Here is a 27,592-nt window from a genome sequence, read left to right as displayed (position 1 = left end):
CTTCCCCCTCCCCCTCCCCCTTCCCCTCCCCCACCCCCACCACACAATTTTCAGTGCTTCTCTCCTGAAGGCACTGACTCTTACTTGGTTATACTTCCTCAGGTTTCAGCGGTCTTCCAATACCTTATCCAATTAGGCTTTTGTCATGCATGAACCTGGGTAGTCTGGTCAGATGACTGTTTGGCCATAGAGGGCATCACACCCAAGTCCAATCTAGTTCTCACCCAACATCACACATGCATGCTGGTGAGCAAGCAACACAAGGCTGTGATCAGGAGCATGAACCCTGAATATTTTTTCCTCTCCATAGTCCAGGGGCTCTGAAAGCAGTTGTAATAGTCTAAATATCCATTCCTGTGCTAACTGTTCAATTTACCTATGCTCACCTTTAGGATTTAACTTTTAGCATCATTTCTGAAGGAGCTCCCCACTTCCCATGGTCTATCCTTTCTCTTACAATCTTCAAATGTTTCAAACCAAGTTTGGTATCACCTAGTCTACTACTTCCCCATTTATCTCATCTTTTCTTTTGCTCTTTTCGACTCTGATTGTGTCCTGCCCTATTGGTCTTGATCCTTCATGTTGGTTCCTCAATGATTCTTGTACAAATCCCAAACTAATTCCTTGTAAAATAATTCATCCTTTCATTTCCTACTCTCTGAAGTAAGGTGAAACACTTTCATATACTTCTTGACATTATTCTCTCCATAAAATCTGCCCCTTTTCTCTGTCCTCCACTAGAATTAGCTCCTGCCAGACTGTGCAAAAAATCAAGGCTGACAGTCCAGTGCCAGACTGTGAGAGAGTGCTGCACTATCGGAGGTGCCATCTTTTGGACGAGAAATTAAAGTGAGGTCCTGTCTGCCCTACCAAGTGGATTTATAAGATCCCATGCCGCTATTTCAAAGAAGAGGAAGGGAGCTCCCCCGCTCCCAGTGCCCTGGCCAATATTTATCCCTCAACTAGAACAAAGAACAAAGAACAGTACAGCACAGGAACAGACCATTCGGCCCTCCAAGCCTGCGCCGATCTTGATGCCTGCCTAAACTAAAACCTTCTCCACTTCCAGGGACCGTATCCCACTATCCCCATCCTATTCATGTATTTGTCAAGATGCCTCTTAAACGTCGCTATCGTACCTGCTTCCACCACCTCCCCCGGCAGCAAGTTCCAGGCACTCACCACCCTCTGTGTAAAGAACTTGCCTCGCACATCCCCTCTAAACTTTGCCCCTCTCACCTTAAACCTATGTCCCCTAGTAACTGACTCTTCCACCCTGGGAAAAAGCTTCTGACTATCCACTCTGTCCATGCCTCTCATAACTTTGTAAACCTCTATCATGTCGCCCCTCCACCTCCGTCATTCCAGTGAAAACAATCCTAGTTTTTCCAACCTCTCCTCATAGCTAATGCCCTCCAGACCAGGCAACATCCTGGTAAACCTCCTCTGTACCCTCTCCAAAGCCTCCACGTCCGTCTGGTAGTGTGGCGACCAGAATTGCACGCAATATTCTAAGTGTGGCCCTAACTAAGATTCTGTCCAGCTGCAGCATGACTTGCCAATTTTTATACTCTATGCCCCGACCGATGAAGGCAAGCATGCCGTATGCCTTCTTGACTACCTTATCCACCTGCGCTGCCACTTTCAGTGACCTGTGGCCCTGTACGCCCAGATCTCTCTAACAGGTAAAAAAAAAATTATCTGGTCATTATCACATTGCAGTTTATGGGAGCTTGCTGTGCACAAATTGGCTGCCGTGTTTCCTACATTACAGCAGTGACAACACTTTAAAAGTACTTCATTGGCTGGGAAGCACATTAGGACATCCTGAAGTTGTGAAAGATGCCATATAAATGCAAGTCAGTCTTTCTTTACACCAAAGGAGGCCATCAACGTACAGCTATAAGGCCATTGGCCTAATTCTCTGCAGGTGTAACAAGTGAATTCCAGACAGTTTCTAATTATATGATTCATTAACAGGCTGTAGAAGCAAACCTTTATTTGACTGTTGTAAATCATTCTGACATGTTGCTTGCTTTTAACAATTTTAAAGGCAATATTACTCACTCTGGAAGCTTTTCCTTAAAGGGGTATTATCCACGTGAGAAAGTGTTTGATGGGCATGGGGTTTACAATTACATCACTGTGTTAGTAGTGCAATACGTCATTGTGAGGAAAATGGCACAAGGCTCTTCTGGTTCTTCTCCTTGTCTAAACACAAAGGATTTGTCAAATACTTTTTCCTTGAAAAATGTGTTCCAGGTGCTGGGACTGCTTTCTTCTTCTGATCCGTTTTGTTGCTTGAAACATCAAAGTACACAAGTATCAGTTGTAACAATACAGAATCAGATCTTTAATGAGCTCACGTTACACAATCTAACATGAGTATTCAGGTACATCATACTACATGATCCAATATGAGTACAATATACAGTGGTTTACTCCAAACTCTTATACCAATTCTAACTTTGATCTCTCCATTTCCTGCATACTATCACTAACTAAATCACAATACATCTAAAGACACATAAAAATTAGATCAAAATAACAAAATGGAGGCAGGAAGATCCACTTCTCAGTCGCTCCTAATCATTCTGTTACCATGGTTATATGGTCCACTTCAGCTCTTCCAATCACTTTATTACGATAAACACACTGACTAGACCAACATCTCCCAGACCATCAAGACATGGATGAATGACCTGTTTTAACTCATTGTGTGCTAACCCCACAAACAGCCCAAGACATTGAGGTACATAGGCAGAGTGAACCTACATTCCCAAACAAGGAAGCCCTGACTCATGCCTGGGCACAGTAAGCCGAGAAGGTGATTGTCAGCAAGTTATTCAAAAGTGGGTGGCATCATAGTCAATCTCAATCCTTATTTTAGTTGATGTCCACAGGCACACAATATCATTTGGGGTCTCACTAAACACTGACAAGGACAAGAAATACAATCTGATTTTAGCCTTTTCTTGCACATGAAGATAGACTGGGAATTGAACTGAAGATATTGTAAACCATATTGGCCAGTGCACTCACCCATTTAACTAACTGTTGGAGTTGCTACTTGTCCTAGCAAGAGAAAATATTTGGCAATCCTCTACTCACTTATTTAGAAACAATTGACACAATGACATAATTTGTGCCACATGACATCACCACATCCGATCTGCTGTTTTGGAACAGTTTACATTATAAAGTGTACAACTAGGTTTAGAAAGAGCATGGTTATTTCCTGAGAATGGGGGGCAGCCTTAGTGCAGGTCAATAATTCAAAGCAAAAACAATTGTGTTGCTCTTTCTGAGTTGAAAGAGTTATTTCAAAACTGCCATTTTCTCAGGACCTACATGTATAATAAGATCCTTCAGTACACAGTAGCTGCTTCAATTATTGATTCAACAATGCTCATTTTGCTGTTCTGGTCTTTTTGGTGGTGGTATTTTCTTTTGCATAAATTATTAAATTCAATTCATGCCTGCTTTTCTCCTGACCATTTTCCCATGCTCCAATTTCATCCTGATACTCTTGGCTCCTCCAGCCAAATGGCTGACTGTTGGCAGGCAATTTAATCATGTGGGGCATCACAACTGAGGCCAATCCTTTCCTTACCCAGCATCCATACACATATACTTTCCAGCAGGATTTTCCCCTGCCTACTGCTACCTTGGTTATTCAGTTCGGTTCTGGTCTGCCCTGCTCAGTTACACACTGCCCTTACCAGCTGTGCAGCTATTTTTGATTATCTTCTCTTGGTCTACAGGAGGACAGTCTCCTGCAGCAGCGAGGTCATGTCCAACATAAATTGGTTAATGTAAAAAGTTATCAGCTGAACACAGGAGTCATCTTGTTCTCAGTCAAGAGGTCTGGATTGCAGACACTAAGCCACATTAGAAATGTCAATCCATACATCAATACCACTGCACAAGTAGCCTGCTACTAAAGGACACTACCAAGCATGGTGATATTAATATTGGCTGCTGTTCCCAGATGAACACTTATCACCCTCACATCAAGCTCCTCTGTCTGCTTTTCCTTTAACCACATATACCAATGTGCTTGTGGTTGAAAGCACAGAGGAATTTGCCAAACGTAGGTTAAATGTTCGGACGTCAATAGTATCAATTGGAAAATATGCCTGTATGCTTCTACTGACAAGTATGTTATGAATGTATAAAGCCACAGGTCTCCTTTACAGGGACTATTTTCTCTAACGCTGTCGGTGTATTCAAATTAGAGCATGGCTACCCGACCAGACCAGACGACATGTGTCGGGTTCGGGTCAGGTCGGGTCTTTCTTCTGGGTCAGGCATTCGGGCTCGGGCTGGGTCGGACACAGTGCTGCCTTTTGGTCAGGGAGGGAAAAGCTTCAAAATTTGAACAGCCAGGACGTCAAGGCGGGAAATGTGCATCCGGACACCATACTAGTCTGCAGTGAGCGATTCCATCCAAGGTAGAGCACAACCTCTTTGATATAATCAATTTCATTCCGGTAGTCAGGTCAGGTCGGGCGCAGGAAGAAAAATCAAAGGACTCTGGGCCAGGTCAGGTCTGGGTTGAATGTGGTTCTGTTGGGCTCGGGTCAGGTTTCAATTGCAGACCCGAGCAGGCCTTTAATTCAAATCAAGTTTTTCCTTTTTAATTAAGACTTGGGACATAACTGGCCACTTTCCAACCCAGAAAGCCGTCTTATATATGGACAGCATATGGACATCTTTGCAAATTTATCGAGAGTAATTTAGTTAGCAAACCTGCTGCAGTCTTTGACACAATGAGAAATTAAGATGTAAAAGTGTATAGGATTATTTCTGGCCGGTGCTATCCAAATATCTATTGCAATTGAGATAAGTTTCTCTCTTTTTCTTAAACCCATGCAATTTTCCATTCATTCATTCCAAATGGACAAAGAGCACAGACCTCTGTGCCTTGTCATGCATATTGAGTGCAGCAAGGCTACAAGGTACAGGCATTTTTACATTTCTGATTTTTCACTTTGATTTATAGCTGAATTTGTGTCAAATAATTGGTCAAACATAATGATTAGAAATCCTCAGTTGTAGTTGGAAAACGACACTGCAACAGCAGGCAATAAGCTGAGTCGTTACGTGTGAATCTAGCTTTTACTAAGGGTTTAGTGTACAAATAATGTGTGACATGGACTATCCCATCTGTTTATGACAGGGGAAGGGGCACAGCCTTTTGATCTTATGCCTTCAGGAAGCTTGAAGATGTAGTGATGTAGTATTTTGAGATAGTGTTTTGAAATTGCAATTGGATTATGCATTGTGTACACCTGGGACTGCTGTAGAAAACACATGCTGGCAAAAGGAAAGTGAAAGTAAAAAGAAAATAAAGAAGAAGGCTTTATGTTCAACAGCCTGCTGCTTCATTCTCAGTTTCTGTCTCACATCTTATAGCAAACCCTGCTTAATCTCATTTAAGTCACGAGAGACATCACAATGGCGAGCAGGTAAAAATAAACTGGAAACATTTCTTTCAGATATGAACATTTTTGGAAGACTTTTGTCAATTTTTACAGACAGCATTTAAGTTGGAGACTGTGTTCGAGTGACACACAAGAAGCTTGTGCAGTGCATACACACACACTGAGCTCTCCAAAATAATCATCCAATCAAAAAAATATATAATCTCAGATCATTGGAGAGAAGTTTCCTCTGAAAAGGAATGTGAACCCAGATTCCTGATCACATGTTCTCACTGTGTTGCTGATCAAAGTGGTGTTGTCTATCCCCAATCTACCACCTTTTAATATGAATTCAAAGCCTTCACCCGTATCCTGACGTTGCCAAAAGTGGATGTGACATTTCAAAGGCACAATGGCAAGTTTCGCAATCACAGATGACACAAGGAGAAAGGCCATGCTTCTACACTGTGGAGGTGAAGAATTAGAAGATATCTTTCAGACACTTATGCCTGAGCAAAATGACTACTGCTTGCAAAAAATGCACTGGCAACCTATTTTACACCCAAGAAAAACAGCATATATGAAACCATTGTCTTCCGGTGCACTAAGCCAGAAGAAAACTAGATAATTCACCATTATTGCATACGATTGAGGCAACTAGCAACCAGATATGACTTTGTTGATGTTGAACATGTCTAATAGAAAATTAAAACACAAATAATTGAAGTCTGTCTCTCCGGTCAACTACCCTGAAAAGCATTCGAGAAAGACAGAAAGCTGTCAGAGCTGCTGGAGTTAGCAAGATCACTATCGCTCTCAGTCCAGAGCTACTGAAGTTGAGCCTGCTAACAGTAACTACCACACTTTAAATTCAACTGCTGTGAATACTATTCATCGATCATGTGCCAGGAAACCACCTGCAAAGCAACATCAGGCATCTCAGAAACAGAGTTGTGACTTATCCAAAGAATGTTTCCACTGTGGCGGTGTTCACCCACACTGGACAAAATGTCTGGCTACTGGTAAACAGTATAAAGTCTGTGGAAAACCCAACCACTTTGCTTGTGTTTGTCACTCATCAGCAAAATCAACTACTAAGACCAATACCAACAGAAGGATGCCACGTACGCATACCATAGCAAAAAGGTGAGAGAATGTAGCTAATGTCGAGGTGGATGACCCTGGACATACTTTTGTCCTCTCTCTCAGACACAATAAACAGCTTCGTGTGACAGTGACCACTGGCTGTTCAGACTGACACAGGAGCATCTGTCAATGTCATGGGAGGCAAACTTCAAGATTGCCCCATTCTCTGCAAACCAGGGAATACGAAAATTTTCCCTTACAACAGTGACAAACCGCTGAAAAGTCTACGGACTTTTCAAATGCCAGTCTCATTCAAAGACACTAGAACTAATACTCTATTCTATGTCATATCTGGAGAATGTGACACGTTTATCAGTTTCCATACAGCTTGTTGTCAGACAACTACAGCAGATTCTCAATTGTACAATTAACTATGTCAACTTCAACAAAAGCAGTCATCGCAAAGCTTGACCAGATTTTTGCTTTGTTTGGAATCCGTCTAATGGTAAGAAGTGACAACGGGCCCCCATTCAACAGCGATGAGTTCAGCAAATTTGTGAACTATCTAAAGTGATACGTACAGCTACAGCTGAGAAAAAGTCATGGAAGCAAGAGCTATATCACTTTCTTCATAATTACAGAGCTCGACTTCTAGAAAACCTCTAACTACACTCATCTTTGCATATTCTACACGCACACCTCTTCCTGAGCTATCCTGTGGAGCTAATAATCAACATGCTCATGAATGTGATCGAGAACAGAAGGATCGAATGAAAGTAAATGCAGAGATAAAGTACTTGTGAAATGTAACAGTCATGTTGGAAAACAAACAACCCCTAGCAACATCCAACCATTTGTTGTGACCAACACAAAAGGATCAATGATCACTGTAAGTGCGGTTCACAAATCATCACAGGGAACACATCATTCTTCAAAGCACTGAAAACACCACTCACAAGCATTGAATCCAATTCCGACATCGACAACTCAGATGAAGAACATGAGTCAAATGAGACTGCACATGATGTCAGACGATATCCTACTCGAGAGAAAACGGCCACCATATTTAAGTGACTATGCTACGAAGTGAACTATTTATGTTTAAGTTTATTGTTTACACTTTTATAAACAAACCATTGAAACATGTTATGTCTTTCATTTACTAAAAAGGTATTTTAGTGTTTTGAGACAGTGTTTTGAAATTGCAATTGAATTGTGCATTGTGTACACTTGGGGCTGCTGTAGAACACTCATGCTAGCAAATATACAAATATATAAAAAGGAAGAAAGTAGCTAAAATAAGTGTTGGTCCCTTAGAGGATGAGACTGGGGAATTAATAATGGGAAACAAGACAAGGGAGGAGACTTTGAACAAGTATTTTGTATCTGTCTTCACAGCAGAAGACACGAAAAGCATCTCAAGAATAGCAAAAATTCAAGAAGCAAAAGGGAGGGTGGAATTTTAAACAATCATGATCACTAGAGGAAAAATACTAGGAAAGCTAATGGCTGAAGGGTCCCTTGGACCTGATGGCCTGCATCTTAGGGTATTAAAAGAAGTGGCTGCAAAATTCTCTAGATTCTGGAAAGGTCCCAGCAGATTGGAAAACTGCAAATTTAACACTTCTATTCAAGGCCGGTTGGGGGAGGGGATGGGCGGCGGCGGGTGGCGGGGTGGTGTCACAGAAAGCAGAAAACTATAGGCCAGTTAGCATAACCTCTGTCATTATAAAATGCTAGAATCCATTATTAAGGAAGTAGTAGCAGGACATTTAGAAAATCATAATGCAATCAGGCAGAATCAACGTGGTTTTATGAAAGGGAAATCATGTTTGACAAGTTTATTAGAGTTCTTTGAGGATGGAACATGCAGGGTGGATAAAGGCGGACCAATAGATGTAGTGTATTTGGATTTCCAAAAGGCATTCGATAAGGTGCCACATCAAAGGTTACTACACAAAATAAGAGCTCATGTTGTTGGGGGTAATATATTAGCATGGATAGAGGACTGGCAAACCAACAAGAAACAGAGAGTCGGGATAAATGGTGAATTTTCAGGTTGGCAAACTGTAACTAGTGGAGTGCCACAAGGTTCAGTGCTGGGGCCTCAACTATTTACAATCTATATTAATGAATTGGACAAAGGGATTGAGTGTATTGTAACCCAACCTGCGGATGATACAAAGATAGGTAGGAAAGCAAGTTGTAAGGAGGACACAAAGTGTCTGCAAAGAGATATGGATAGGTTAAGTGAGTGGGCAAAATTTTGGTAAATGGAGTATAATCTGGGAAAATGTGAGGTTGTCAGGAAGAATAGAAAAGCAGAACATTATTTACATGGAGAGAGATTGCAGAGTGCTGCATCGGGATCGGGTCCTTGTACATGAATTACAAAAGGTTTGCATGCAGGTATAGCAAGTAATTAGGAAGGCAAATGGAATGTTAGCCTTTATTGCAAGGGGGATGGAGTATAAAAATAAGGAAGTCTTGCTTCAAAAGTACAGGGCATTGGTGAGACCACACCTGGAGCATCGCATACAGTTTTGATATCCTTACTTAAGGAGAGATATACTTGTGTTGGAAGAAGTTCAGAGGAGGTTCATTCGGCTGATTCCTGGGATAATGGGGTTGTCTTATGAGGAAAGGTTGAGCAGGTTGGGCCTATACACATTATTTGCCAATATTTTGCCTACTCACTTACCCTATCTATATCTCTTTGCAGACACTTTGTCCTCCTTACAACTTGCTTTCCTACCTATCTTTGTATCATCCGCAGGTTTGGCTACAATACACTTAGTCCCTTTGTCCAAGTCAGAACAATGAGAGGTGATCCTATTGAAACATATAAGATTCTGAGGGGGCTTGACAGGGTAGATGCTGGGAAGATGTTTCCCCTCATGGGGAAATCTAGAACTGCGGGACCAGGTTTCAAAATAAGGATGGAGATGAGATAGATTTTTTTTCTCTTGGAGGGTCATTAATCTTTGGAATTCTCTTCCCCAGACAGCAGTGGGGGCTGGGCCATTGAATATATTCAAGGCTGAGTCAGACAGATTTTTGATCTACAAAGGAGTCAAGGGTTATGGGTGGCAGACAGGAAAGTGGAGTTAAGGCCACAATCAGATCAGCTATGATCTTATTGAGCGGCAGAGCAGGCTCGAGGGGCCGAATGGCCTACTCCTGCTCCTATTTTTTGACCTTATGCACTCTCTGTGATCCCCACTAAAAGAAATCATAGTTGCTGTTTTCCAGCAACCATTTCTTGGAGTTGAAAGTGTAAAATGACCTGACCTGTCAGAATTTATTAAGCACTCACCTTTAAATAATTTGGAGTGCCTGAAAGTAAATCCTGGCTTTTCAAAGACTGTCACTAAACCTACTGAAGAAGGCCAAGCAGTTTATAAGCAATAGACCCGAGGGAAGGTTGTGGTGAAACACTGCAATGAATAAGCAACAGCTGAGCTAAGAAGAAAACGTTGAATCTTGGGAAACAAAAGGATGTTGGTGAGAAAACCAGAGCAGCTTGATAGCAGCAGAAATGGCCATTGACAGAATGCAGCCGAAACCATGCTTATTGGGAAAGAGCACTCCCTGGGTTGAATTTTATGGGTACCCGAGTGACAGGAGCAGAGGCGAGGGGGGGCCCCATAAAATTGCGTGGGAAGGCAGGGGTTGGAGTGCCCAATGCCTTCCAATTTAGTCCAGGGCAGGCAAGGCTGAGGATAGCTTTCCCATCCCAGGCCAATTGAAGCCCTTAAGTGGCCATTAATTGGCAACTTAAGGACCTTTTCCTGCCTCCACCTCAATTTAATGGAAGGTGGAGTGGGCCGCCACCACGGGAAGACGCTGCCTGGTGAAGCCTGGTGTCCCCCTAGCAGGTTGGGGGTGAGCCAGGGCCCCTGGAGGGCCCCCCCCCTCAGTGGCAATCGCCAAGGGCACAGAATCTCAACCAAAAAAGTTAGCTTTTTTTTTGTAACTGACCATCATTTTCCCATCCCTTTCTCCTATTCCATCTGCCATTCCTACCCTTTTCCCCTTTACCCATTTCTCCTCCTATTCCTTTTCCTGTGCATCCCTTTCCCCCTTCTCCTCCACTCTGCCAGGGCTTACAATACAATTATTACTGTGCCTAATTTTTCTGGGCTACAGCCCCGCTCCAGCATAATGCAGTGACGTTTAATTCTCTCCTATATTACTAAGGGTCTTTAACACTTCTCTATCGTCCCCTATATGCTATCATCCTCTAGTCCACATTTCCAACTTCGAACCTAAATGTAACCCTGTTCTGTGTTCTCCATTTCACGCCTGCTATGCCTTCCCCTGCACCCCCCTCAACCCCTGGAACCTCTAAACTGGCTCTATCTTATCCCTTCAACCTCTAACCTTGTTCTATCTTCCCTCACTTGTCTCTCCCATCCTGTTCTGTCTTCCTCATCCTCGCCTTTTTCCCCCTGACTGCAGTGTGTGCTACCTTCCCCACACCACTCTAGGTTCCCCATAAAATGAAAGAAAGAACTTCCATTTATGTAGCACCTTTCACAAACTCAGGACATCCCAAAGCACATTACATCTGGAGTGCCAGTCTAGCTTTTGCACTCAATTCCCCAGAGAGGAACATGAACCCACAACCTCACAGGCAAAAATGCTATTACCTGAGCCATGGCTGAAGCCCATATAGTTTCTCCTAGCCTCTATTGTCAGTCCTCCTTCAACCCTCAATCAATTCTCCTCTGTCCATTTTACCTGAGGAGTCCATTCAGTCTTTGCTCCCTTGTGCAATGCCACGGGAGATTAACTAAAGATAAGTTAAAAAATACTTACATATAGCACACTGTTCCTGGAAGTGTCAAACTTGTCAAGTCTGGTCACATTTTGGGTGTCACACTTTAGCTTCCTCAGACTCACCATTGAAAACACCACGGCAGATCTACTAAAATAAATATAATATTACAGAAGAAGATTGTTATACAAAACCACTTTTGCTCCATTGTATCTATGAACCAGGAGTCAGCAACGTGACACCCGCGTATGTGGTAAAAATTTTGAGGTCTGTGGTAATTTCAAAAGTCTTGCTCCAAGCCTTTAAACTTGTGTTTTAAAATCACCTCGTGGCCAGAATCTGGCCTGCCGAAGGTTTCCATCCGGCTCATCAATCCTCTGTGACTGACAGTGGGCTGCCCGTGGCTCCGCTTTGATTGGCAGCTCTCCTATTAAAGTGTACGTCAGGTGGAGGGGGTAGGCGGGATCTGTGTCTGACAGACGGCAGCCGCCTGTCTGTGATTGCTCGGTGTTTGTGACTGACAGCAGGCTGCCCGGGCGGGGTGAGCGTTGACTGGTTGGTAGCGCAGGTGCGCTGGGATCGGCTGCACCTGCTATTTTTGCATTGTTCAGGGAGTGAGCGGGAATGGCTGCTGTGGGGAAGAGGGAGAGAGAGGACGAGGGGAGAGCAGGAAGTGGACCAGCACACAGCCAGAGGTATGGTGCGGTGCTGAGGGAGCACACAAGAGACAGGCAGCCCTTTAAACAAGCGCCGGCCCAGGGAGCAGAGGGAGAGAAAGAGAGAGATAGACAGAGAGAGAGGGGGGGGGGGGGGGGAGAGCAACACAGAGAGGGAAGAGAGATGGACACAGAGGGAAAGAGAGAGGGGAGAGAAAGAGATCAAGGTCACTCCTGACAGATGGACATCTATCCGAATTCTCTGCACCGCTACATCAAGTGTGCGGGCAGAGATTGACTATTTGTGCAAGCCAAAACAATACCGAGTATCTCACTAAATAAGGAGAAATTTGTTTTAAATCAGATCGTGTTTTGATGGCATTAGATTGATGATACACTTTATATACAGAGTAATTGCTCCCCTGTTTGTGGCTGAGTCAATAATTTTGTCAAATGTCTGTGATGCAACTTGTTGGTGCCTATCCCTGCTATGAACTTCCTGAAAAGTTTACATGTATACATTATTAGTTTGTGGAATTGCATATGTATTCCTTAAATTCCTTATGCATACCTAATGACAAAGAAGCTCTTTTAAATTGTCCTCCCATCATTCTGTTTTCATTCAGTTTACAATCATTTAATCTTTGGTAAAACATTTTTTTTTTGGTTCTCTTGGTGATTGACTTTGGCACGGGTGTTGTGACCCTGAGTCATATAAATCAGGAAACTCTCAGTTTTGATCCTTTGAGTGCCCTGAATTAGTTGATTACAGTTAGGGCGAGGACATTACAATGTTTTCAGTGTCCTTGAGCTAGGCTAGATGAGAAAGCCATGATTCCTGATTCTGGTGTGTGTGTGTGTGTGTGTGTGTGTGTGTGTGTGTGTGTGTGTGTGTGTGTGTGTGTGTGTGTGTGTGTGTGTGTGTGTGTGTGTGTGTGTGTGTGTGTGTGTGTGTGTGTGTGTGTGTGTGCATCACGCAAGGACAGGGCTAAGCTCAGCTGTGTTGCTGCCCCCCATGGCTGGATTGCCTGCTGACTCTCATTGTCTCAATTGATATGTGAAGCTCCTTAAGGAGAAGGGGCAGGGGAACGAGAAAAGGACACTTAATATCGGGTATGTTCACATTACAAATGTCGGGTGCTCACAAAGGTAAAGATGCCACACTGTAAAATACCATATTTTCTCTCTTTTTTGCAACAGTGTCTGCATCAGGTGTACTCGCCTCCCTAATACACCAGCATCAGTTCCCAAGCCAGACATCTTCCAGGCCTATCTGAATGTGACTGCCAATTTGGTGCCAATTAGTGGTGAGTTATGGCACTGCAGCACAATGGATTTGCACCCTCTGGGAGCCAGAGCTTTAAGTACCACAGATTCATTTCACTTAGAGCCCTCACTGTTATTAAAGAGATTTTAACCCCATGAGTCTGGGTTGGAATCAAACTGTGGCCTGAAAGATATGTTACAACATGCCATGTCCTACACATGACTTTAATATTCTTCTGAGTGAGCACACATTTAATAAATAAATTCTGAATGAATGTCAGTATGTTCCAAGATGTCTTCATTCTATTCTTTCAATATTCTCCCCATTTTCCCGAAAGGTACTGACTCATGCCACTTCCTGCCTTCCCAATTGGCCATTTTGCAAGTCTGTCAAGACAGTTAAGACCTGATTGTAACCTAGAGCGGGAATCAGGCGCACAGGGGGCAAAGCGAATGCCAGCCCCTCCCTGAACTTGGCAATGTTCAGGCCCGAGTGATTTCAACTCCCTGATTGCATCCGCATGCTTTCCTGGTCAGCTGCCCATTTGAAATTGCTGGAATGTGGCAGCTGGCAGGTGAGTGGGAGCAGAATTTCAGGTGCCAGAACATCATGACCGGGGCAAAAGGAACAACAGGCAGCACTCGGGCAAGTTGCAGGGAGGGTTAAAATCATCCTAGTGTTAGCAATCTGTTTGACCATGAGGGGAATCACAGTTCAATCCTGATCTCATCCGATGTCTGCATGCATGCTTCTTGAATTGGTCACTGCACAGCAATCAAGAACCAACACCCTAACTATTTCCACTCTCTCAATCCCAGGGTTCAGAGAAAATTTGCAATAACTCTGCTACTGAAATCAGCATGCACTAGTGACTGAAATTGTAACCTTCCTGGTCTGTATGGCTCAGTTCCATGTATTTAACATGTGATCCATCAGGAGGGGTGAGGTTAGCTGTTAGTTAGTCATACCAGGATGTTGCCTGGTCTGGAGGGCATTAGCTATGAAGAGAGGTTGGATAAACTCGGATTGTTTTCACTGGAACGACGGAGCTGGAGGGGCGACATGATAGAGGTTTACAAAGTTATGAGCGGCCTGGACAGAGTGGATAGTCACAAGTTTTTTCCCAGGGTGGAAGAGTCAGTTACCAGGGGACATAGGTTTAAGGTGTGAGGGGCAACGTTTAGAGGGGATGTGCGAGGCAAGTTCTTTACACAGAGGGTGGTGAGTGCCTGGAACTTGCTGCCGCGGAAGGTGGTGGAAGCAGGTACGATAGCGACGTTTAAGAGGCATCGTAACAAATACATGAATAGGATGGGAATAGAGGGATACGGTCCCTGGAAGTGCAGAAGGTTTTAGTTTAGACAGGCATCAAGATCGGCGCAAGGTTGGAGGGCCGAATGGCCTGTTACTGTGCTGTACTGTTCTTTGTTCTTTGTTCATAGAGAAGCTGCAAATTCGGCAGCTCTTTTACACTCTGATGCATTGTTTTCTATCACCAAGAGTGGCTTCATAGTATCACCATTGATCAATCTTTTCGAGACCTGATGGACCTAGCCACCATCTGGGACTGTGATATGTAGTGAGAGAAACAACATGAGGGATTAACTTACTTGCCCTTATCCTCACTAATCTACCTGTCACAGATGTGTCTGTCCATGACAGCATTGGTAGGAATGACAACCACACAGTCCTTGTGGAGATCAGGTCTCAAGAGAACAGCTTCTATTGTGTTATTGAATCATAGGAAGTTTAAGGCACAGAAAGAGGCCACTTGGCCCATCATGTCCGTGCCTGCTGAAAAACAATCCACCTATTCTAATCCCACCTTCCAGCATTTGGTCCATAGCCCTGCAGATTATGGCACTTGAGGTGCATATCCAGACTCCTTTTGAGAGTTGAGGGTTTCAGCCTCAACTACCCTTTCCGGCGGTGAATTCCAGACCCCCACCACCCACTGGGTGAAAAAGTTTTTCCTCATCTCCCCTCTAATATTTCTACTAATCACTTTAAATCTATGCCCCCTTGTCACTGACCTCTCTGCTAAAGTGAATAGACCCTTCACCTTCACTCGATCCAGGCCCCTCAAAGGTTTGTACATTTCAATCAGATCTCCCCTCAGCCTTCTCTGTTCCAAGGAGAACAACACCAGCCTATCCAATCTTTCCTCATAGCTGCATTTTTCCAGTCCTGGCAACATCTTCATATATCTCCTTTGCACCCTCTCTAGTGCAATTACATCCTTTCTGTAATGAGGTGACCAGAACTGCACACAGTACTCAAGTTGTGAGCTAACCAATGAGTTATACAGTTCCAGCATAACCTCCCTGCTCTTATATTCTATACCTGGGCTAATGAAGGAAAGGATTCCATATGCCTTCTTAACCACCTTATCGACCTGTCCTGCTACCTTCAGGGATCTGTGGACATTCACTCCAAGGTCCCTCACTTCATCTACACTTCTCAGTATTTTCCCATTAATCATGTATTCCTTTATCTTGTTTGACCTCCCCAAATGCATCACCTCACATTTCTACAGGTTGAATTCCATTTGCCACTTTCTGCCCATCTGACCAGACCATCAATATCTTCCTGCAGCCTACAGCTATCCTCCTCGCCAGCTACCACACGGCCAATCTTTGTGTCATCTGCAAACTTCTTGATCATGCCCTCTACATTTACGTCCAAATCGTTAATATATACCACAAAAAGCAGGGGGCCCAGTATTGAGCCCTGCGGAACGCCACTGGAAACAGCCCTCCAGTCGCTAAAACACCAATCAACAATTACCCTTTGTTTCCTGCCACTGAGCCAATTTTGTATCCACCTTGCTGCATTTCCTTGGATCCCATGGGATTTTATTTTTTTTAACCAGTCTGCCTTGAGGGACCTTGTCAAAAGCCTTGCTAAAATCCACGTAGACCACATCAACTGCACTACCCTCATCTATCTTCCTTGTTACTTCTTCAAAAAATTCAAACAAGTTGGTCAAACAAGGTCTTCCCTTAACAAATCCATGCTGACTATTCTTGATTAACCCCCCTGCCTTTCTAAGTGACGGTTTTTCCTGTCCCTCCGAATAGATTCCAATAATTTGCCTGCTACTGAGGTTAGACTGACTGACCTGTAATTATTCGATCTATTCTTTGTTCCCTTTTTAAACAAAGGTACAACGCTAGCAGTTCTCCAATCCTCCGGCACCACACCTATATCCAGTGAGGACTGGAAAATGATGGTTAGACCTTCTGCTATTTCCTCTCTTGCTTCTTTTTACAGCCTAGGGTACATTTCGTCTGGCCCTGGTGATTTATCAACTTTCAAGGATGCTTATCCCATTAATACTTCCTCACGCCCTATGTTTATCACATCCAATACTTCACACTCCTCCTCCTTAACTACAATATTTGTATTGTCCCCCTCTTTTGTGAAGACAGACGCAAAGTATTCATTAAGAGCTGTACCAACATCTTCCGCCCCTACACATAGGTTACCTTTTTGGTCTTTTATGGGCCATACTCTCTCCTGAATTATCCTCTTACTCTTAATGTATTGAAAAAACATCTTTGGGTTCACCTTGATTTTGCTTGCCAATATTCTTTCATGCCCTCTATTTGCTCTTGCACTACCACGGTGCAGTGGGGTAGATTAAGAACAGATCTAGCAGCTTAAATGAGTGCATCCACAAGATGCTGTGGGCCATCAGCAGCAGCAAAATTGTAATCTAATGGCCCAGTATATAAGCCGAATGACCAACCCTGGTTCAATGAGGAGTGTAGGAGGATGCCGGGAGCAGCACCAGGTATAACTAAAAATGAGGTGTCAACCTGGTGAAGCTACCAGACAGAACTACATGCATGCTGAACAGTGGCATCGACATAGTATAGACAGAGTTATGTGATCTCACAACTAACAGATCAGGTGAAAGCTCTATAGAGCTGGTACATCCAGTCATAAATAATGGTGGACAATTAATGTACTCATCGATGCTCCAGTTTGGATTCCTCCAGGACCACTCATCTCCAGACCTCATTACAGCCTTGGTCCAAACATGGATACAAGAGCTGAAATGGTGAGGTGAGAGCGACAGCTCTTGACATCAAGGCAGCATTTGGTCAAACGTGGCATCAAGCAGCTCTAGAAAAACAGAATTCAGTGAGGATCAGGGGAAAACTCTCTACTCTGGACAGAGTCACACCTGGTACAATTGAAGATGGTTGTGGTTGTTGGAGGCCAATCATCTGAGCTCAGGACATCAGTCGTCTTCAGCTGCTTCATCAATGACCTTCCTTCCATGACAAGGTAAGAAGTAGGGGTGTTGTTTGATCATTGCACAATGTTTCTGCTCCTTCCACAATTCCTTAGATAGTGAAGCTGATCAAACTCGCATGCAACAAGACCTGGACGATTACCAGGCTTTGGATGATGCAGCAAATAACATTCACGTCACACGTGCCAGGCGATAACCATCTCCAACCAGAGATAGGCTAACCGCCCCCCCCTTGACATTTGATGGTATTACTATTGCTGAAGTTCGCACCATCAACATCCGGGGAGTCACTATTGACCAGAAACATAACTGCACCAGCAAGACAAATGCCATGGCTATTGGCAGGTCAGAGACTGTAGGGGGTGGGGGTAACTTGAGTAAGAGCTGAAAAGGGACACAATTGTGTTGCACAGTTAACTCATGCCCATTAATTGTGCTGCAGGCAGAACATTAAATTCATGCTGCCTGCTGATTTCTATAATTGCACATGCAGCTAGCACTACCTGTGTTGTTCGCTGGCTGTACAGATCAGCAGGGGGCTCAATATTGTGAATTGCTAAAGTTACTTAAAGGTATCCTGCACCTCTTAAAGGAGAGGTGCATTGTGGCTGATGGAAATGGTGTCTGGAAGTTAATTGATTTTGAATTTTTTTGTCAGTATGTCTCATCCCACGAGAAAGTGTGCACCAAGGCTTTCTGATAATGCACTGGAGGCCTTGGTACAAGACATGTAGAGAAGGAAAGACATTCTGTATCTGCGGGGGGGGGGGGCGGGGGGGGGGTGCAGGAACCCATACAGACTATGCTCAGGAGGCAGTGGGAAGAAGTAGCGGCGGAAGTCAATGCCAAGAGTATAGCTCCAAGAACATGAATTCAGTGCAGAAAGAAATTTAATGATCTGACACGAGCTGGCAAGGTAAGTTCAATCTTCAAATGGCATGTCCCACTAACTGCACCAATAGCCTCATCTACTACTCAATTCACTACACCCCCATCACCCAGCCACCAACAATCTCTATCAATCAGTGCACAACCCTTCAATTCATTGTTGTAAGCCTTACACCCACAACTTATAGCTTGCACACACTGGCAGCTATTCAACCATGAAAGCAGCATCACCCAAACATAATAAAGAACACTCACCGACACACTTCCCTCTTTCTTGAAGGATTAGGTGGCACATAACAGAAGGCATCAGGAAATAACTGGAGGGGGATAAGCACACCTGCACATTTTACCCCACAGAGGAGATAGTGCTAGACATCATGAGATGCGATATCTCTGAAGCCGTGGGCATTGGTGGCTCCGGAAGGATTGATGATGAGGGCATCTGCAAATCAAATCTTCCTTGCTTCTCCCTCATCCCACTTCTCTCTGATCCACAAGTTGCAGATGGTGAAATTGCACACTTCTTCTGACACTGATTCACATCATCATCTCGCTGGTCTGCGTGCTACCCGCAGTCTTTAAGCACCCGCCTGCACAAAGCCCACTAGCAAAATGGCATCTTGGTATAGGTTCCCCAGTATCAGGTGACTTCAGAATCACTCTCCATTCCTGTCAATGGCATCACCACACAGAGCAAGCCAGGAAGGCGAGCTAATATGTGATCCTTCAGGTCTGGAAAAAAATTGACGGTCTGTATTAAAAATATCAAAGAACTCTTTTGTGTGATGACAAATGGTTAGCACCATTAGGCAGCTGTCTGTGATAAGTGAGGATGGTATCAGCGATCATCGGTAATGGAAAGAAGCTGGTTTTAGCAGAAGGAAGCTAGTGGATTTTTTTTCTCCAGGGCTTATCTAGACGATATAAAAAGGAGAGCTTTGAATTTTTATTTTTGATCAGTTAGGAGTCTGACACACACGGCAATCCATCACCATGTTCAAAAAAAATCTCCAAATCATCAAAAAACAGTCTCACTAGCTATTCATCTCATTGCTACTTGTGGGACCTTGCTGTGCCATGCACTTGTATTCCCAACATGTCCCCATGGCATCCAAAGCTCTGCAGCAGCAAGTGCAGCTAATAAAAACTTACCCAAAGATATCAGTGGATTTTCTTTTTATTCTTGAACACTAAAGCCCTTTCCCTCAAGACTTCCCTTCCCTTTAAGGAAACTTTAACCCCTCTCCGCTCACTTCTCCTGTGATTTTTCACCCTTTCTGGCCTTCCCTTTGTGTCAGTTGAGAGCAACATTATAAACACAGCGAAAATGTCCAACTCAACTTATTTCAAACAGTCCAGAATCACTGCATAAACATTGTTTTTGTGCCACTGTCCTATCCCATGGGTGAGAACAGGCCTTTATAGAAAGATTTGCTTTCAATATTTAAATAAGATTGAATATTCTGTGTGTAGCACCTTTGCTGTGCATGGAATACTGATAAATTCTGATTCTTAATGCATCTATTGCCCAAACTATTTTCTGTGGCACATCGAACTTCTCTTAAGGAGATGGGGTGGAGGGGGGGTGGGTGTGTGGATGCAGGTGGTGGAGATGGGAGGGGGCATTAGTTCACTTCAATGGGCTTTATCTTCTTACTTCCAGTTAAGAGTGTAAGAGATTGCTCAGAATGTGAGGCGGAGGAAGAGAGTCAGAAAAGCAACAAAAATGAAAGAAAGATAGATGGCAAAGAGCAAGGAAGGAAGGAGAAAGAGAGAGAAAATCAAAGGAAGTTAGACAGAGAATAATAGATAACTTGGGGGCGATTAGTAGCCAGTAATGGCATTGAAGGATTTAAACAACATCATCAACCATAATAAGCCATTGTAAACACAGTATAACTATTGTTTCAACACCTCACTGCGATTACTGCCCATTTACACTTTTTCCACCAATATTTGTTTGAGAGAGAGTAATAGAGAGAACAAGTGTGCAAGGGATGGTTTTATTCTGTTTTGGTTGAGAGAGAATGGTTTGGCAGGATTCAACAGCTGCTGTGCTCCTGGGGTCAATGTTTGCTGATGTCTCACTGGCAGTTACACAATGGTGCAAATCAATAACTCATTGCAATGAGGTAACAGTCAACGCATATTATCAAGGTGATGCTGGACTTACTTTTTTGATACACCATTTCCAGTTGTTGTAATATTTCATTACTGTATTTGTTATAGTTCTCCAGCAATTTGTTTTCATTCCTGCATTACAACAGTGACTTCAGATTTACTTCATTGGCTATAAAACACTCGGACATCCTAAGGTTGTGAAAGGTGCTATAGAAATGCAGGTCCATTTCACTTCTTACTCTCCATTGGCTTGGTTCTCACATATGCTGGTCTATTGGAGAATAAAGGAAACAAAAAGTATGGAGTCAACAGGAAAATCTTGGAAAATTGTAAGATGCTAAGAATGTGGACAGGAGGAAAGAACCTACAGACCATTTCACTTGCCCCATTACTCAAATCAGCAGCCTTCATCTTTCAGTAGCCAGATAAAATGCCCACTTCCCTCTGGTACCTGTTAAATCAAGAAAGTGCACATTTTTTTCTATATTCAGGCTACTGAACCAAATGGCAGTCTATTCCAGATCTAAATACTCCTAAATTGAAACCCCTTGTATGACAGGGCTAATTTTGCAAATGAGCAGACCCAGAGGTGAGCCAAGTTGTCAATGACCTTATCTGATGCTTTTGGAAAGTTAAAATTTGAGTTTACCACATTCCCTCCATCTGTTAACAGTGTTACATCCTTAAAGAATTGCAATATATTTCTTAGGCACAAGTTGCCTTTCATAAGCCTGTAATAGGTTGGATTTATTACCTTCAATCTTGCTAGTTAGTCTTGGATGGCTTTCTTTATGTTAAAGTTCAATACTCTTCACACCACAGATGTCAGGCTGACAGGTCCACGGTTCTCCATGATTCATGATGTTGGGGTAGGAGGTGGTGCAGCATGGGCGAGCTCCAATTTGGCCTCAGTATTTCCTCTAATCACAAGTGGAACTCCCACATCCTCCGCATAGCTAAAGCTCCTCCAAGAGTGTGGCTTTCTCCAGCGCCAAACACTTACTTTCCCCTCAACAACACCTAAGTTGCTGCAAAGCTCAATTCAAGACTTGAATATCGCCTTTCATGCATCTCTCTCACATTCCTAGATAGAACATAGGAGAAAGGAATAGAAGGATATGCTAATAGGATTAGATGAAGTAGGGTGTGAAGAGGCTTGTGGGAGCATAAACACCAGCATTGATCAGTTGGGATGAATATCCTGTTTAATTGCTGTAAATTCTTTGTAATTCAACATTCCTTTCTCCCTTCTGTGTTTATCTAGATTCTCCTTGAAGCATCTATATTGTTCACTTCAACTACTCCGTGGTAGCAAGTTCCACATTCTAACCACTCTCTAGATAAAGATGGTCATCATTTTTCCTCTCACATCATGCCTCCGACCTCCATCACAATCTTCTTTCACTCTTCCTATTTAATCAACAATACCATACTTCATGAGCTTTTCACATTTCTGCTAAACTCCAAACATTTCATGTGATATGTCACTCCTCCAGATCAGTGCACGATCTTCTCGCACTTGGCTCCAGATGATGCTGGAAGCCGTTGCCCCAATGGGTAGGGTGGTTCGACTTGGTCAATCAGCAGGTAACAACTCTGTTAGACAGCATATTTTTATCCATTTAACGTCAACAATACCCCTCTGCACATTTGGAGATCTCTATGTCGTGAGTCTGCCAAGCTGCTCCTTTCAACAATTTCCAAGAGGGCCTGCCTCCTCAATGTGCAAAAAAAATCCCTGTAGGTGAGTGCAGATTACTCGGTTGCTTGACTTTGAGATTATTGAACATGGTGAAGAAGTTCCAGGTATTTCAAATACCTGAATGGCCAAAAAAAACTAGGTTTCTCAGTATTAAAACTTTAATTTTGTCTATTAATGTTATTACAGAGGTTCAAAACTGCAATTTCTCAAACACCAAGTTCCAACTCTTGATCCTACTGTCCTGCTGTACTGCAGAGATACTGAATAGAACAAGACACCTTCCCACAGGGACAGCGGCAAAGGCAAAAGAGCATCCTCTCTGGATTATTCTTGGGATCACCTAGAAGAAGGCTGAATCACAAAACTATAACTGCTTCCACAGACTGGCAGCAGTAGCTTCAGCCACCGAGGCCCCATGATCTAGAATTTCCTCCCTAAAGGCCTCTCTTCTTTTAAGACTCTCCCTGAAACCCATCTCTTTGACCAAGCATCAGGTCAGCCTTCCTAATAGTTCCTTCTTTGGTTTGGCATCCATATTTGCCCCATGACGTCTCCGTGAAGTGCCTTAAGATGTTTTTTTACATGAAAGGTGCAATATAAATGCACGTTGATGTTGTTGTCGCTCCTGCTCCTGATTCTCTCCCCATTTGGTGATTCCTTATTGTGGCAGCTATTCCTCCGTGTCACCTTCACACCTTCATTCCCCACCTTGTTCTGCCGTTCTGGGTCCTGGCTGTTGACTGGCTAGTGCTGGTTGGCTGGGGACTGTGTGCTGAGGGCTGGCTGCTCCCTGCTTTGTGGGATTTAGCCTCCTGTGAGGAGTTTCACTCATCGGGAATGCAGGTTGGAGAGGTAGGTGGGCCTGATACACAGGGCTTTTGAGTTTCTGCTCCTAATGTCCTGCGGATCAGGCCCCCTGAGTCAGAATCTCTAACAGATCTCTCAGGGAATCAGAGGATGTGGGGAGTGGTCAGGAGAGTGGAGTTGAGGCAGAAGATCAGCCATAATTGTATTGAATGGCAGAGCAGACTCGAGGTGACACATGATCGACTCCTGCTCCTATTTGTTATGTTCTTAACCTGTGCTCCTGTCAACTGACACTCTGCACTGGGAGCAGAGTGTCACAACGTCCCTTTAGGCATATTTGTACAAATGGGGTGCTGGTTTTCTGATCCTGCTGGAGGGACGGGAATGTGACCTATGGACTGAAACTGGCTCAGATTGAGTAATTTCAGCTGTCACTTCAGACTGATGTTTCTCAAAGTTTTGAAGTTTAGAAGCTTTCTCTGGTTATTTACATCTGCCTGAAAATTAAACAGATTGAGGAGAATCCTTGAGAGCGCATTGGTCACTTAAAGAAGCAAGATCACGATATTAAATGTGATTTTAAAAAATTTTTGTGTTTGTGTTTCTACAGTGTTACTTTTTCCTTTCCTCTTCTGAAGGTACTGCCTCCTATCCTGGGGGTCGTTTTACCGGCACCATTACCCCATGTAAATAACTTGTGTGTGATCCTAGACAGTGAGTGCTGACAGACTATTTGACTGTGGAGGCATCACAGCTGAGCTTGATCCTGTTCTCACCTGTATTTTCCAGTTGAAGTCCCCAGACAGCAATCAAAAAATCTGGCTGTTTTTTTTTCTCTCTCTCTGTTCCCCAGCCCAGGGGTGCTGAGGCCAACTGGCACTGAGACAACTGCTTCCGAGCTCAATTCAGCTAACTCTCACTGTGCTTGAGTGTGCCCTTACTGAATAGGGTATGTCATATTTTAATTCAAGCCTATTTTTTCCCCAACACAAATCTGTTTTCCTGACATTTTTTTAATATCATTTAGTAATAATTTCGAAAGAGCTCTCCACCCACAAGGTCTCTCCACAGATGCTGCCTGACCTGCTGAGTATTCCCAGCATTTTCTGTTTTTGTTGTCCACCCACAACATTAATTCCCAGCTCCCAGTTGTTCGGGTTGGATTCACACATTGAAGAGCAGCAGCTCTGTGAGGAGAAACAGTTATCATGATTTCACTCCCTCCTCTGCATTAGCTGTCATATGAAATGGAAGTAAGGAGCAACAATCTCAACTACTTTCTTCACTCTCCAATATTGTAACCCGTTATAATCCAGGCAGGTCACAAGTCTGTAGCCTACTGATGCAGTTAGACGCACACTGTGCATGTGCGAGGTTGCACCGTATTAGGATAAGGTGTGAAGTCTGAATGTGGCAAAACTTCTATTATAGGCACCCATTCAAATTTATTATTGCCCTTTGTTCCCACTAAAGTGACAATCTCTGGCTGTCACTCTGATATTCGATGCCAGAGTCTCACCGTAACATCAACGCAAGCTTGAGGAGCAGTGCCTGATCTTTCAATTAGGCACTCTACAGCCTTGCAGACTGAACATTGAGTTCAACAATTTCAGAGCATAACTGGCCTTTTTTTTATATTTTTCGATTTTAATTTAATTTAATTTTTTAACCATGTGCCTGTTTTTTCATGTAGTCAGAGCTGCTCATTACCCTACCATTAACAGCCTCTCTGAACCAATGCTTTGTCTTTCACCATAAGCATTAACGCACTCTCTGCCTTTGTCCCAGGATAGCTTTGTTATTTAATCTCTCCTGCCCTCTGTCCTATCAGACACCTTCCCTTTCCTTCTGTTCCCCACCAACCATTACCTCCCCACCTCCCCATCACTTGCTTAAAACCAAATTCTTTTCTAACCTTTGCTAGTTCTGATGAAAGATCACAGACCTGAAACATTAACTCTGCTTCTCTCTCCACAGATGCTGAGTATTTCCAGCACTTTCTGTTTTTTTTTTAAATCTCACGTAACAGGTTGCAATCCAAAAGTAAACTCATTGGGAATCACTCATGCTAGTGGTGGCGACTCCTGTAGACATGGATCTGCCGGCATGCTTCCTTTTGGGTGCAGTCAGCCGCACACTGGGACCCAACACCAGCAGCACGAGCAAGGAAGAAATCATCTCTGTTGGTATCCTAAGAATGGGAATAGTTACCTCACAATATTAGCCAGTCAGTGGTTCTAGCTGCCCAGTGTGGAACCTAATCGTGCAATCAGGCCTGAGCTAGGGAGAAGAAATTCAGTCAGCGCCCCCGCCACACCCCCTCCCCCCACTCCCCTCCCCCCCCACTTGAACTGCTACAAAAAAGATTGGGCTCAGATGTGATGCCACCTACAGTCAAATAGCCTGCCAACACTCAAATATAAACACTTGGAAAGCTATTCGGAGAAGGGGGCAGCTGTCTCCTGGCATGAGTGACTGCCTTCAAGAAAGGCAGAAGGAAAATAAACAATGCAACCGGTTAATCCATTTTCTTTTTGAAATTTCACAAAAATCTAAAACGAGATGCCATCCCATTTTATCCAAACCCTCTTTAAACCTGTAGGGGATTGGGGTAAATATAAATTTCAATGCACTATCAGATAAATTGATAGCATTTAATAGGTGCAGTGATAATCAGAGCATGTTGAAAGTTTACGAGTTCTCACCGGGTTGAGTGATGATAACGGGACTGAGGAAGTAACATTGTGTTCCCAGAAGTGGAGGGGTAAGAGTTAATCTTCCTGAGGGAAGACAGTGTATGCGTGTGTTAGAGAGAGAGAGAAATCTCCAGTATTGTTAAATCGGCTTAAAAGCCAGAAATAGTGAACCGTTTTCTGGGCGGGCAGGGCTGGATGCAGCTAGGATTTTAAACACATTCCCAACTGTGTTAAAAAAAAAATCGACACAGTGGAGGGAAGGGCTGAGTGAGAAAGGTCTTTATACAATATAACCGAGTCAGTAGTCCCTGTGTCGAATGGAGCAGAATTCTCACCTCGGGAGATCCCAGCTAAATATCAGCATAATTGAACAAGATTATTAATTTTCTGCTTGCAAAAAAATCTCTCAAAGTCCATCAACTTGTCTAAGAGGGCTTGAATTTTGAAGCAATGTGATTTTTTTTGTGTGCTTTAAGTGAGCTGGCGTTGCTGTGGTGGAGGATGACGATCTCCCGGTGCTGTGTACTGGATGGAGCTTTATACCCAGCGCCTTCTGAGCCCCGAGTTTAAAACTGATCCAAAATGGGCAAGAAGAGTCTTTTCCAGCGTCCCTTCCTCCTCCTATATCTGGTAGACTTTACTCTCGGTAAGTCGAACTGATAAAAATTCTTAGTTTTTTTTTGGGGGGGGGGGGGTGGAAGATTGTTGGAGAAAAAGTCTATTTCCACCACTCTGTTGAAAGAAAGCATGCATTTATTATCAAGATATTTATAGATGTACTATTCCCAATTTGTGTTTAACCAACTCCCATCAATTTATTGTTCGGTCCAAGCCTCTTACACGGTATTTAGCTTCCATGTAATTTGTATTATCCGTGCATGATGGATTCCAATTGTTTTAATGAGAACCTGACATGTTCTAACTGTAAATTATTTTATTATATAAGAGCGTCTCACTTAATGCATTTTTAGCCCTCAGAATTTAAAAAAAAATAAAACTCCTGTCTCATCTTAAAGGGATTGAGATGGAAATGAAACAGCATGGTTTTTAAGAAGCTGTGGTCACAGTAAATCACTGGGAAATTGAGAGTTTTCCCCCTCCTATGTTGGATCATTTCATTGTGGGACATTTGACTAGTCAGGAATTTCTCAACAAGAGAAGCCCCGAGGGGGTATCACTGACACCAAACCCTCGATGGTCATTCTGCTGCTCCACTGGTTACCCTTTGGTTATATTCTATTATATTGTCCACCAACTTTTTATTTTGCTCAGTCGGTTCCTAGGGAATGAGATTTGACTGGGGAATGGCATGAACTGGAAGTCCCCATCTCTTTATCCACTTCTCTGTGCAACTGCCCATTCCTGGGGTCAACTTTTCAACATGAAGGTCGTGGATGCACCCACTGGGGGAGATGACAAGGAGGTGTGCCCCCAATTCTTTTGTCATCAGTTCTGTCCCTTTCCCCTCACTCTGATGCCCCTCCCATTTATCCATATATGTGGTCATTCCAGGTTAATTTCTGGAAATGGGCCTTCAGCCTGGCCATTTTGCTGATCATCCAGTCATAACCTAGTGTCCAGGAAGTGCAAAAAAGCAACCCTGGGATTAAATCAATCTTGGATTTTCAACCTTCAACACCAGGCCTCTATTAAGCACCTCATCCCTGGCAGCCTGGTGGAGATGGGGAGTTTGCTACCTGGAGACTGAACTGCTTCCTCCTACCCTGTGGTTTAGTGTGTGCAAACTCCAGTCACCATGGTTGCCTCAGCGTTGGTATGTATACCGTAGATATGCTGTAAGCCGTGGCTCAGTGGTAGCATGCTCACGTCTTAGTCAGAAATTTGTGGGTTCGTCCCACTCCAGAGAACATGGGTGCGTAATTTGGTCTGACACTTAGG

The 27,592-nt window shown here is 43.5% G+C and overlaps 1 protein-coding gene and 1 long non-coding RNA gene across 4 annotated transcripts in view; one reads left to right on the top strand and one right to left on the bottom strand.

Moving 5' to 3' along the window:
- Positions 1–1,988: 1,988 nt before the first annotated feature.
- On the bottom strand, positions 1,989–11,771 carry LOC137351919 (uncharacterized). 2 transcript variants are annotated; one of them, XR_010969594.1, is made up of 3 exons: positions 11,618–11,771; positions 11,334–11,442; positions 1,989–2,300 (listed from the first exon to the last, which is right to left on the bottom strand). It is a non-coding gene; the product is annotated as an uncharacterized lncRNA (long non-coding RNA). The 2 variants fall into 2 exon arrangements; XR_010969595.1 differs by having other exon boundaries at positions 11,334–11,439.
- Positions 11,772–11,877: 106 nt separating this feature from the next.
- Positions 11,878–27,592, top strand: part of igsf21a (immunoglobin superfamily, member 21a) — a 275,559-nt gene continuing 259,844 nt past the window's right edge. For both annotated transcript variants that reach the window (XM_068017449.1, XM_068017448.1), the window contains exons 1-3: positions 11,878–11,987; positions 13,149–13,255; positions 26,170–26,339. In XM_068017449.1, coding sequence (XP_067873550.1) covers positions 26,276–26,339 — 64 coding nt within the window. In that variant the 5' untranslated portion in view covers positions 11,878–11,987; positions 13,149–13,255; positions 26,170–26,275. The remainder of the gene's footprint in view (positions 11,988–13,148; positions 13,256–26,169; positions 26,340–27,592) is intronic.

The sequence above is a fragment of the Heterodontus francisci genome, chromosome 37 (genome assembly GCF_036365525.1).
Source record: "Heterodontus francisci isolate sHetFra1 chromosome 37, sHetFra1.hap1, whole genome shotgun sequence".
Classification (NCBI taxonomy): domain Eukaryota; kingdom Metazoa; phylum Chordata; class Chondrichthyes; order Heterodontiformes; family Heterodontidae; genus Heterodontus; species Heterodontus francisci.
Note: the sequence above shows the minus strand (reverse complement) of the source record. Positions and strands in the feature narration are given on the sequence as shown.